The 13,170-nt window shown below is 42.6% G+C and overlaps 2 protein-coding genes across 5 annotated transcripts in view; both read left to right on the forward strand.

Moving 5' to 3' along the window:
* Nucleotides 1–231: 231 nt before the first annotated feature.
* PTP4A2 (protein tyrosine phosphatase 4A2) overlaps nt 232–13,170 on the forward strand; it is a 28,263-nt gene continuing 15,324 nt past the window's right edge. For 2 of the 4 annotated variants that reach the window (XM_005203002.5, XM_024977594.2), the window contains exon 1: nt 232–618. The gene's annotated coding sequence lies outside the window, so the exon portion shown is untranslated. Of the gene's footprint in view, nt 619–846; nt 1,696–13,170 lie in introns of those variants that run through there. The other 2 variants (XM_059876503.1, XM_024977587.2) reach the window with 2 other exon arrangements.
* On the forward strand, nt 9,946–11,490 carry LOC112443216 (tubulin alpha-1C chain). Its single transcript, XM_059879416.1, has one exon. It carries the CDS (start codon nt 10,046–10,048, stop codon nt 11,393–11,395), a length of 1,350 nt encoding a protein of 449 aa, XP_059735399.1. The 5' UTR covers nt 9,946–10,045; the 3' UTR covers nt 11,396–11,490.

Consider the following 13,170-nt stretch of genomic DNA (forward strand, 5'->3'; position numbering starts at 1 on the left):
GCCTTCCCTGTCACATGGACGCGCCTTCCGCAGCCAGAAGTGCTGATCGGAACGAACCACGAGGAGGAGCGGGGGAGGCACCCAGGGCAGTGGGTCAGCGCCCCGCGGGGCAGGTGGGCGGGCCCCACCGCCTCGAGCCGGCCCGCCAGCCAGTCAGCGGGCGCGGAAGGCGGGCCGGCGGGCGCGCGCGCCGCGCCCCGCAGCGCCCCCTGAGGGGCGGCGGCGAGAGCTGGTTCCGGCTGCGCGCGCAGCGGTGGTGGTGGCGGCGGCGCGATCGGCCGGGGCTGTAACCGTCGTCCGTCCGGTAGCGGCTGGAGCGGCAGCGGCGGCCGGTCACGGCGCGAGGCGAGGCCACAGGGCAGCGGCGGCAGCGAGGACAGCGGCAGCAGCCGGAGACGCAGCGGCGGCCGTAGCAGCAGCAGCAGCAGCAAGACGGACTCGTGGACACGCGCCGTCGCCGCCGCCGGGCCGGGCCGGGTGTCGCGCGCCGAGGCTGGGGGGGAGTCGTCGCCGCCACCGCTACCGCCGCCGCCGCCGCCGCCGAGGTGACTGAGGAGAGAGGCGCCTCCTCGCTCCCGCCGCCGCCAGACTTCAATGCCCAGTCCCCAGCTCGCCAGCGTGAGTTGCGCGGCTCCCGGGCGGCCCCCCGCGCCGCCTCCCGGGGGCCTCGGGGCAGGGGAGGGCGGGAGGCGCCGCAGCCATTAGTGCAGGCCCGAGACACGTCCCCGGAAGGAGGGCCGGGCCGGGGCCGGGGGCGGGGGGAGCGCGGCCGGGAAGCGTGGAGAGCGAGGGTGGGGGTGGGGGGGATCGCGCGTGTGGGAGGGGAGAGGAGCGAGTGCTGTGTGCAAGAATGTGGAGTGTGTGTCGGGGGGGAATGTGCGTGCGTGAAGGCGAGAGTGAGTTGGGGAACAGGGCTGAGTGTGCATGTGGGGAGAGCGTGGCGGGGGAGAAAGTGCAGATGGGGGAGTTGGGGGGCTATGTGTATGTGTGTGCGCGCGCGCGCTCGCTTGCAGAGGAGAGTGAGGGGAAGTGTGAGTTGGGGGCGGTAGCGGGTACAGTGTCAGGAGGGTGGGAGGTGAGTGTAGGGGAGAGGGAGCTGGGAGCCATGTGGGAACGAGTGAGTGAGGGGAGAATGCTTGTGCGTGGGAGAGTGGGGTAAATGGGGAGCGTGAGTAAGTGGGGGAGGGAGAGTTTGCGTGCTAGGGGTAGAGTGATGGGCGGGACAACGTGAGAGCAGCGTGAGAGCGAGCTGGGGAGAAGGTGAAGGGCAGGCGGATGAGGGAGCGTGGAAGTGTCTGCCTGTGATTGTCCAGTCTGTGAGCAGGCATCCTTGGGGGCCATCCTTGATCGTTTTCTAGGGCCGTAGTGAACCTGGGTGTCCTGGGTTAAGGAGTTCTTTCCAGGAGCATCTTGTTCCTGGGTCCTTGGGTTCAAGTATGAGCAAAGGGTACAGAAGTCTATTCCAGTGGCAATCATTTTCTGGCCCTGTGCCTCCCCCCGCCCCCCCCCCCCCCCCCAATATTTCAGAACATGGACATCAATTTCCAAATTTGTCGAGCACATGATTGGTTGGCATCCCACCCTAGTCTGGGTTCTGAAAGCTAACTAAAACAAGTTTGAGTATTGCCTGGGATCCTAGACTCTTGCCTTTTGAATGTTCAGATAGACACTTGTAAAGTACTGCTAGTTTTTCAGGTGAGAGGTGTTTTATTGTTAGGTAAATATATAAGAAATGTGTTTTAGATTTTAGCTCTTTGCTACCCTTCTGGAGAGAAGCTTTTAAGAAATAGTAATGGTGTAGCATGTTGATGATGAAGCTCAATCATAGGGTAGTTTATTATTTTCTAGAATTTTTCAAAGGTATAAAATAGCAGTTCTAGCATCATTGTATGCATTCAGCAAATGGTTTTCTGTGTGGAGTCACCAAGTTGTAGCTGCTGCTGGATTAAATTTGGTAGTTACTGGCTGCCTTGCTCTGTGTTACAGAGTCGTTCAGACAGGAAGTCAGTGAAGTTATTATGCCTTATTCCACATGCAAAAGGAAATTAAGGCTTCATCATCACTTGCCAGCATAATCATTGTGTTGGTGAAGATGATGAAAAGTTGCTTGCTGGTATTCATTTTAAAAGTAGTTTCATGTTGTATTGTGAATGGATTAATCATTGCCATGGGCTTTTCCAGATTCTTGTGTTGTAGAAGGAAGAAGGGGTTCTTGATGAAGAGTGCCTTATACGGATTTTATACTGAAATGATGAGAAGTCTCTTAGAAGTTGGAAGTCTTTTCAGTTCATGCAAAGAGTAGTGTGGTCCTTTTGGTATTAAATGTGATAGAACTACAAGCAAAAGCATTCGTGTGTAATTAGAAGTCAGAAATTATAAATTTCTTACAGTGTCATTTTCTTGATCATTAGCATGCTCTCTACTTTGAGAAACAGTGAGTAGTATTGTTATCATTCGGTGGGTGACTGGATTAATTAGTATTAAGTGCCTACTGTGTACCAGGTGCTTTTTATACTCTTGTTTAGTTCTCACAGCTACTATTAAAAGGTGGTAGGTGTTCTCATTTGCATTCATTTGACACATATGGTTTCTATTTGCCAGACTTTAGGGGTACAGTGATGAGCCCTCATTGACTTACAGTGATGAAATGAGGCAGTATGGAGACTCAAAGAGGTTAATTAACTTGTCCCAGGTCAGAACGTAAAAGAATGGGAGCTAGATTAAAAACCCAGGTCAGTCTGACTCCAAAGTCTTTGATTTCTCCACTATACCATTAATTTCCCTCACGCTAGGTTGTCTGTCTTTGAAGTTTCTCGTCCACACAGTGACCTAGCAGCTTGTACAGGTAAGAGGTGTTGAGGTTAATGCACAAGACTGACTGGCTGGAGGCGAGTAGATCTTTAAGGACATGCTGACTTGAGGCTCTCTGGGGCCTAAGTTAGGATAGGCTTTTATGTGGGTGGAGATTCTGCCTTGGAACTCACTTGGGGCCTTAGGGTGTGTGCTTTGAGACAGAGTTTTTATGAGGCACCTGGGATATGTCTGGGAGAGAAAAGTCTGATTAAAGAAACCCAATAGACTTTTGTGTTTTTTATTTTTGGGGAAAGAAGAAGAGTGTATTAATTGGGTCTAAGAGTCACAGAAGTTGTCTTTTGTAAAAATCTCTCTTCAGCTTTGTGATATATTTACTTCAGGAGACTGTGAGATTGTGAAGAAAATATATATGAAAATACTTCATTATTTATAAATTGGACTACAGATTCAAAGTGTTATAATCACTAAGACTTTACTACTGAGGTAACAGTTTGTTATATGTAGTAGCTGGAAACGGCTGCTAGCATTGTAGACCACCTTACAAATGAAAAATTGTTTAGAACTGCTGAACCGGGTATATTCTGACTCAGAACAGCAAAAGTCAAACCACTCCCTCAATGAGTCAGGCAACTAATATTTAATTTGAGCGAACCAAATTTATAGACAGAAACCATTTACAACATCATTGAACTTTGGTGGCACTAGGGAAGAGTAAATGTTTGAATGCTTTTGCACATACTTTTAAAAAAATCTGAAAGCTTCATATTTATGTTTTACTTGAAAAGACCCTTGTATGAACAAGGAAAAAGATTTATTTTTATTCACTTTGTCTTTAAAGACAGTATTTCTATATGAAGTAGTTCCAGAACACTTTATAGTTTTGAGACACAAAGTTGAAATTTAATGGAGATTTATTTTAGAGGGTTTGACTGTACTTTTGTTGTTGTCGGAATATGGGATTGGTAACCAGTGAAGCCTCTGGAAAAAGCATTTACAAATAAGATGCAGAGGAACAATATATACATTTTTAGCTGTTGCTCTTGAGTGAAACTTTAGAGGGAAGCCCAAGTTAGGTTGATTTCTTCAAGTGCTGTCGCTTCAGCTCTGCTACTTAGAGAAGTTAGTGATCTTTAAAAATTTTAAGCAACTGGAAATCAGGACCGGTAGTTCTGACATACCAGACTTAGTTATGTTTATTGAATTAGGGTGGTGGCTTGAGATTTTGAAGTCTTGGAATACTTGTGAAGTCCAGCATGCTTTAGGTTTCAACATAATCGTCTCAAGAATCTTCTTTGTGCTGAAACACAAATGATATCATTTTAAATTCATAATAACCCTGGGAGTAAGTAATGGCAGCCTTCCAGTTTTGTAGATGAGAAAATTGGTTTAGAGATCAATTGTTGAATCCTAAAGAGTATCAGTAAATAGATGGCGGCAGTGGATTAAAAAAAATTTTTCCCCTTGGGGCTTAAAGTACTTAAGTCTCTTTCTAACTCTCCCCCCACCCTCCTCAGTTAACTCTAGTCATTTACATGAGTTGTGTAGGAATTAGTAGACTTTAAGGAAATTACCTTTTTCTTTGCTTGAAATTTAGTATTTAGTTCTTTTTTTTTTTTTTTTTTTTTAAATTAAGGATACTTCAGTTACTTTTTTTGCTCTTTGGGGCATGTTGTTTGAGATTTTTCTCAAGATACTAGTTGGATTATGTAGAAACTAATGATTATTCTCTTAAGTTTATAAAGCAAGAGTCCTTGATGTTACAGTTCAGGTAATTTTGTATCTTGGGTTTGTTAAATAAACAGATGCCACCAACTAAAATTACTTGGGAAATGGTGATTTGAATCTGTTACTTTGAAATATTATCCATTTTCAGTTTCAGAACTAGTGTATATATATAGAGGTGTCTGCTTGCTTTCTCTGGTTAGCCTTCATTTTATTGACTGAAACACGTTCTCTGGCTCCTTTGACCTCGGCTTGAAGCCTTACAGGACTGCTTGATACAAGGCTCAAGTGGATACTGTATCAGGAATCTCTCCCTCCTTGGAGTAGTAGAGGTTTAAGCTAAACCAGAAACTGTCTCTATGACGCCTTCACAGGAGAAGCTGCACAGCACCGCAGGCTCTGTCCACTGCCAGTCGTTCCCCTCTGGGGCTCCTGGAGCCTGTGTGAGGATGGAGCCCATCTCTTGCACACGCTGAGGTGGTTTTTCCTGCCCTGTTTGTTTAGTCAGTGTAGATTTACAGTGCATAAACTCTCTGCCAAAAAAATGGCTGAGGGGTTGACAGATTATAGCAACAACTTTATGTGACTTGAATACAGATACGTTTTGCTTGCCTGCGCTGATTTTTTACCCGTAGATTCTGTAACACAGCATCCACTCCATTTTAAGTGGCATAGAAACTAAATTTCATCATTTAAATATAAATTTACATTACATAACATTCCTTTTTAAACTGTAGAGAATTTTAAGATTAAGCTTTTCTGTGACCCTTTCCTTGCTAGTTGAGCCTGTTTTGAAAAAATATTTTGACCATTAGAACAGTCTTTACCTTTTAGAAAATTAGTGTATTTAATTTTCTTCATAGTATTTCTGGGTTGAAATTTCATTCTTCTCAGAAAATGTTAATTCTTTTGGCATAAAATGCACACATGATATATTTGCTTTAGCAGATCAGATAAATTACTTTATATTTTTATTTCTGCAGTGGTCAAAAATGTTGGCTCTTAACTAATGTATTGTTTGACGAGAATTCAAATTCACAGTCAAGGCTGCTTTCTTCCAGTTGTCTTTAAGTTTTGAGATTTGAGCGTAACTTTTTTTGCAGTCTTTCACTGAAAACATTCACTGTGTTGTACCACCGTAGTCTTTGTAGATTGGATTTATATACACATACTGATATTTACTGTTTTTAATAGAAAATTGGTGAGTTTCCTTCTTTCCATTATCAGTGAAAGCCTATCATGAGGGAACAGAGTGACTGGTTGGTTAGTGCAGAAGGATATGAGTCATCAGCAGGATTTGTCAGCAAATTGAGAAGGATATGATGGAAAAACAATAGATTCTAGTGGCATTCTTCATTCCACACATGTGGTTACAAACAGGTTTCCTCTTGGTAATTGGTTTAAATCATTCAAATAATTTAGATCTTTCTGGATGAAGAGCACATCAAATTTAAGCCATAGCCTTAACTCTGAACTGTTTTTCTAGTGAGATGAGATATTCATTTAGAGATCATCCACAAGTAGAATTTAGTTAAATTTGTATCTGTTTACTAAGAAAAGAATTCAACTGTCAGGTAGATTTTAGTAAGCTGAGAGGCTATTTTTGTGAAGCTTGCTGGTAATTACGGAGCCGCTTAGTAGATCAGGAGATGCCCACCAATACGGCAATATTTGTTTTCTCTCAGTGAGCAAAGAGTTACTATTACTCTGCTTTTAAAATCCCTGAGAGCTTTTATTGCGTTTGAATCGGTGTGAAATTCTCAGCATGGTCAAGGCCTCCTGAGAGTTATTTAACCCAAGACTTAGTTCCTTTCTCAAGTCGTGCTACCATGGCCTGTCACTATTTCTGCCAGTCTTGTCATAAAAGTTTTATCTTTCCTAAGTCTTAATCCCACTCCATTCTACTCATGCTTATTTTGTGTCTTCAAAGTATGTAGCATTAATAATGAAATTGTAATACCCACCATCAAATATTTTTCACCCACATGTATTCTCTAGGATCCTGATTAATATGGTATGCACACAGAGCCCCACAAATGCTTTTGTTGTAAGAGTAGATGACTGCGTTTTAGTATCATTCCGAACTGGTGTATTCTCTCTCACTTCAGTAAGCATTTGGAGGAAGAGGACATGAAAGATGAAATTTTGCATTCTTTAAGTGAGAAGAGAGGGAAGGTGAATCCATGTTGAACTAAGCTGGTGAGCAAAGAATAATAATCCCTTGGCATTATAGAGGTATTTCACCCTTTTTACTTCACATTTACATGTAATGTGAAACAGCTGCCTTCACTGTATGGTTTCTGAAGATTTTTGAACGTTGCATTTTATGAAAATAAACATCAAGTCATTATTGGGCAATTAGTGGATAGACAGTATGTTTTAAAAGGCCACCAGCAGATCCAAATTGAATGATTTGGGTTCTTGTCTGTTTATCTTGTACTATACTCAGTGCACAGAGAGATGGCTGAGAAGTATAATGTGATTTATAAGAAGTTTAGGAGAGGAAGTGAAGTGTAACTGACTTAGGGGAAACTTGGACCAAAATGCCCTAACAGCAGAAAAGCTTCTGGGGCTCAAACAAAACTTATGCTGACAAGATGTAATTTGGAATGTTTTTATTCCATATCCTGTACATAGAGAGCTTCCTTCCCCGCTTCTAGTGGTGGATACTTGAAGAGGACCTTTAAATATGCTCAATAGGTTAGACAGAATGGGGAAATGAAAGAGTTAAGCTGACCCATAAACTGCTAAGCTCTGAAACATATATTTTAAATAATGCTAACAATAGCCTGGAAGTTTTTGCTTTGCATGCTGCTCCTGTGCTGTAGGTTATTTTGAAAGGTGATTCAAATAACCTTTTCCCAAGTATCTATTTTGCAACCTCAGGGAACTTGCAGCTGTTATAGTTGTTCTAACTGTCCTGATATAGCTCAGAAAACATTTCAAAGTGGTGTTGACAGGGTGAATTCAGGTGCCCTTTTGGATTTTTACTTCTGAGTTTGCTTTATTACAATTGAAGTTCAGACTCTCAAATACATTTCTTTATTAATGAAGTAATTCAGTGGTTCTTGGGTTAATGTATATATAGTGATAAACTAAAGTAAAATGATTAGGACTTAAATTGTTCTCCAGAAAAATTATTTAGCCTTTTGAGATTAAAGAAATAAAGATGGAAGGAAAGAAGAAAACAAATATTAATATTTAATTTTATGGAAATGCAGCTGAATTTGAAATATTTACCTATTCCATATAGGAAAGTACTACAGTTTTTTAGAAAAAGAAGGTGCTTAAATTTTGTAATAAAGAGGCTTGGGAGTCTTGTACATAAACTGAAGTCTTTAAACATAAAGCCCATGGAGAGTATAGTCGTGATACCTTTGCCTGGAAATGGAAGAGAATGAATAGAATCAATTTAATAGAGCTATTTAACTTAATCTTTAAAAGAGTCACTGAAAAAAATAAGCTTATGTCCAATACTAGAATGATGTTTTAGGATGTTAATGTTTTTGCTGGTATTCAAATAATTTTTTTTTTAAAGTGAAAATTGGCCATAGTGCTGTTATCTCCATTTAAATTTTATTTCTGGAAGGAAAAATATTTAACGTGTTTGGGCAAAGAGATTCAGCTAGAGAATTGCTAATCTTTAGAGGAACAATGAAGTCCAAAGTTGAAAAGTAAATATTTTCAAGTGTGGCATGAAAATAATTTAATGCAATTTTGGTATTACAGTTATTTGTAGAGGTAGGAATTACCAGAAAAGGACAACTGCTTCTAATCACCAGAGAACATACAAATTTAAAAACCACTCCCTTTTCATTTGAGTGGAAACAGCCCACAGGACTCAAGAAAAGAACTGGCGCTGTCCTCAGAAGCGGGTGTGATTGCTAGTTAATTGCTTTCCTTTCCTTTCTGAGTGGCAGGCCATGTATGTCCTGCTGGTTCTGAAATGTTAAGATATTTTCCCACCAACAAGGTCATAATTTCTTTTTATAGAACTGATTATTGATTTGTGTACTGGAACTTGATTCTCAAGTTCCCTCCTTAAATGAGGAAGTAGAGAAGTGGGAATAACCAAGGGAGTGACTACAAAACTTTTTTTTTTTTAATCAGTAAGAAGCATGTTGCTATTTTTAGCTTGTTTACAGATATTTTGGATCCTAATTTGTGTAGAATTTAATGATACCTCTTTATCAATTCACCAGGACTGTAGTCAGTAAGGGAAGAGAACTAACATTAATTTGAATCGCCTCAAGTTTAGGTTGCCAAATGGCATCTGCTTTTCGTTTGATAAATGCAACAATAGAGGGAAGAACAAATATTAGTAGTACAGAGAGTAGAACTTTGTTTCTGCGGGGCTCTGATGAGTTGGGTAGGTTATGAAAGATGAGTAAAAAGTTCCAGTTTGAGACCAGTTACCCAGAAGATGAGGTTTTTTTTCCTACTTGACGTTTAGTTGGTACAGTATGTGTTTCAGGTGTATAATGTAGTGATTGGACGTTTAAATACATTATGAAATGATCACCTCTGTGAGTCTAGTAACCATCTGTCACCATAAAAAGTTATTATAGTATTATCGACTTATGCTGTATATGACTGACTTAATTTATAACTGGAAGTTTGTGCCTCTAAATCCCCTTCACCTACTTCTCCCAGGCCCCTGCCCAGAAAATGAGAGTTTAATTAGCAGAGTTGAGTCTTCTTTAGTTTACAAGTCTTAAGATACTTTTTATCTCAAATGGTCAAAATGCAGTAGATTCAGGAGTTCTTTACAGAGGCATTTCTCTGCTTTTCTTCCTTGATGGTTTTGAAGATTTTATGGTCTGTTGTCTGAATAGTCAGCTATCTGAGAGTTCTTAAGTTACTCAAGGCCTTGACTTTTTTCCCCAAGATCCCATGTCTAATCTTTGGACAAGTCTTTTGGAGTTCTACTTTAAGGTATATCTTGAAACTGATTCATATTCTCTCTCCTGCTGCTGTTTTGGCTCAGGCTACCATTATCTAGCTCCTGGATTGTAGCATCAAGTTCCTCCCAGATCTCACTGCTTTTCACCCTTACTGCTCTTACATTCTGCCTCCAGGTAGCATCTAGAATGATCCTTTTAAAGTTGTCACTCTTGCTTGAAACCTCTTATTTTCTCTGAATAAAAGTCAGATACCTCTGTTGGCCTACAAGGCCCTCTCCGTTTCTCTGACCCTCTCCATTCCCCTGCCTGGCCTGTCCCAGTAGCACTAGTCCCCTTGCTGTTCCTCGAGCACTGCAAGCGTGGCTCCACCTCATAACCTTTGCAGGAGCTAATCCCTCTGCCTAGAGTGCTCCCTCAAATGTCTTTTTGGCTCATAGGTCTAGGATAAAATGTCACTTTTTTCATTGAGGCGTTTTCTGCTAGCCTTATTTAAAAGTGGAATCCCACTACTTCTCCCCCGGACTCCTTAGTAGTCTGTCAGTGGGAGATCTTCGCGGCCGTCCCCTCCCCTGTTCCAGCCCTGCAGAACCGTACAAGTCTCCGTTATGCGTGAGTGCATCTCCATCCACGTTGGCCAGGCTGGTGTCCAGATCGGCAATGCCTGCTGGGAGCTCTACTGCCTGGAACACGGCATTCAGCCCGATGGCCAGATGCCAAGTGACAAGACTATTGGGGGAGGAGACGACTCCTTCAACACCTTCTTCAGTGAGACGGGTGCTGGCAAGCATGTGCCCAGGGCAGTGTTTGTAGACCTGGAACCCACAGTCATTGATGAGGTGCGCACTGGCACCTACCGCCAGCTCTTCCACCCTGAGCAACTTATCTCAGGCAAAGAAGATGCCGCCAATAACTATGCCCGAGGTCACTACACCATTGGCAAGGAGATCATTGACCTCGTCTTGGACCGAGTTCGGAAACTGGCTGACCAGTGCACGGGTCTTCAGGGCTTCTTGGTTTTCCACAGCTTTGGTGGGGGAACTGGTTCTGGGTTCACCTCCCTGCTGATGGAACGCCTCTCTGTCGATTATGGCAAGAAGTCCAAGCTGGAGTTCTCCATTTACCCAGCCCCCCAGGTTTCCACAGCTGTCGTTGAGCCCTACAACTCCATCCTCACCACCCACACCACCCTGGAGCACTCTGATTGTGCCTTCATGGTAGACAATGAGGCCATCTATGACATCTGCCGTAGAAACCTCAACATTGAGCGCCCAACCTACACAAATCTTAACCGCCTCATGAGCCAGATAGTGTCCTCCATCACTGCTTCCCTGAGGTTTGATGGCGCCCTGAATGTGGATCTGACAGAGTTCCAGACCAACCTGGTGCCCTATCCCCGCACCCACTTCCCTCTGGCCACATACGCCCCTGTCATCTCTGCTGAGAAAGCCTACCATGAACAGCTTTCTGTAGCAGAGATCACCAATGCTTGCTTTGAGCCAGCCAACCAGATGGTGAAATGTGACCCTCGCCATGGGAAATACATGGCCTGCTGCCTGTTGTACCGTGGTGACGTGGTTCCCAAAGATGTCAATGCTGCCATTGCCACCATCAAGACCGAGCGTACCATCCAGTTTGTGGACTGGTGCCCCACTGGCTTCAAGGTTGGCATTAACTACCAGCCTCCCACTGTGGTACCTGGCGGAGACCTGGCCAAAGTACAGCGAGCTGTGTGCATGCTGAGCAACACCACAGCTGTTGCTGAGGCCTGGGCGCGCCTGGACCACAAGTTTGACCTGATGTATGCCAAGCGTGCCTTTGTTCACTGGTACGTGGGTGAGGGCATGGAGGAAGGAGAGTTTTCTGAGGCCCGTGAGGACATGGCTGCCCTTGAGAAGGATTATGAGGAGGTTGGAGCCGACAGTGCAGAGGGAGATGATGAGGGTGACGAGTATTAGCATGTCTGCTGCAGTTTCATCTTGGGACTGTATTATTTGTGTTCCGTGGAGCTGCACACTGTGGCCCTGTCTTATCAACAAAGGTGATATTTCCACTTCCAAAAAAAAAATAAATAAATAAAAGTGGAATCCCCTCTCCCTTCTGACATTGCAGGCTCACTTGCTTTGCATTTTTCTTCATAGCAAAGGCACGTTTTATTTGTCTTTTTCTGTCTACTAAAATATAAGGTCCATCTTGGCAGGAATTTTTGTTTTGCTTACTGCTCTTGCTGTACCTATAAGAATATATGATACACATTGTGTCCAATAAATACTTGAATTTATGAATTCTTAACTAGCTAAATTGCAGGAAAAATGTCTGATCTTTAGTGAGAATGAATTTCTTTTGATAGATTATTCATACTTATTTTAAGGCCAATGCAGATGTCTTCAATGAAGTGAAATGAATTTGTTTTAGGAAAAAATTGTTGCAAGGTTTTAGTCTTATATGGGGCTTCCCTGGTTGCTCACACAGTAGAGAATCTGCCCGCAATGCAGGAGACCTGGGTTTGATCCCTAGGTTGGAAAGATCCCCTGGAGAAAGGAATGCTACCTACTCCAGTATTCTTGCATGGAGAATTATATACCATAAAACTTACCTGGAGTCTTATACACTGTATTATGCTTTCATGTTGTCTGCTGTAGAAACAAGCTGACTCAAATTTGCATGACTTCCTGTAGAATTTCTGGTAAGAAGAGTAAACAGTAAATGTATATTTGTTCTTTAGACCTTTGTTTTTAGATTTTATTTTCTAAGATCTAGAGTTCTTTATTGTATATTTACTTATAATGTGCAGTTTTAATTTGGTGAACACTGGCATAACCTATCAAATGGTTATTGTATCATTTACTTTAATTTAAGAATAGAGGTGATTCTCAGTGGAAAGCTTGGTGTGAGTGGTTTGACAGGATTTTTAAAAGGTAAATGCCCAGTAAGTTTGTTGTTTTTTCACTGAATCATGTCCGACTCTTCTGTGACTCGATGGACTGTAGCCTTCCAGGCCTCTCTGTCCATGGGATTTTCCAGGCAAGAATACTGTTGTGGGTTGCCATTTCCTTCTCTAGGGGATCTTCCTGACCCAGGGATTCAACCTGTGTCTCTTGCATTGGCAGGTGGGTTCTTTACCACTGAGCCACTAAGGAAACCCCTCAGTAAGTTTGGGTTACATTAAATGGGGCTGATTTTGTAAAGTTTCTCATGCACTTGAATTCTCTATATTTGAACTTAGAATTAACAGTTGCCAAAGCAGGATCTGAATTTTACTCAGTAGTATCTTTGACAAAGAAGAAAGCTGTCTTTCTGGAAATATGTGGGTACAGACTTGGTGGGGACAGAGGGACTAGCCCCCTTTTGAGGCTCTTTGTAATCCAGTGACCATAGCAGTTAAGGTTGTAGTGGAATTGTAAATCATTGTAGAGTTCTTTATCACCCTAGAATTAAAAAGTAAAAGGACTTGCCTGGTGGTCCAGTGGTTAAGATTCCACAGGTTTGATCCCTGATTCACATGCCCTGCATGGCGCAGCTAACAGGAAAAAAAAAAGATAAAATATTAAAATTAAGGTAAAAACCCAGAAACTGTTCAGAAGGCATATATTGTAAATCATGCTCCTTCAGCTTCAGTCGCCTCCACCCTGAGGCAGTCACTGTTGGCCTCCTCTCTTTGTTACTTTCCAGATAGTCTGTAGGAATGAAAATACATTCAGTACTCACAAATATTTCTTTATATATTGTTCAT

Source organism: Bos taurus, chromosome 2, assembly GCF_002263795.3.
Source record: "Bos taurus isolate L1 Dominette 01449 registration number 42190680 breed Hereford chromosome 2, ARS-UCD2.0, whole genome shotgun sequence".
Classification (NCBI taxonomy): Eukaryota; Metazoa; Chordata; class Mammalia; order Artiodactyla; family Bovidae; genus Bos; species Bos taurus.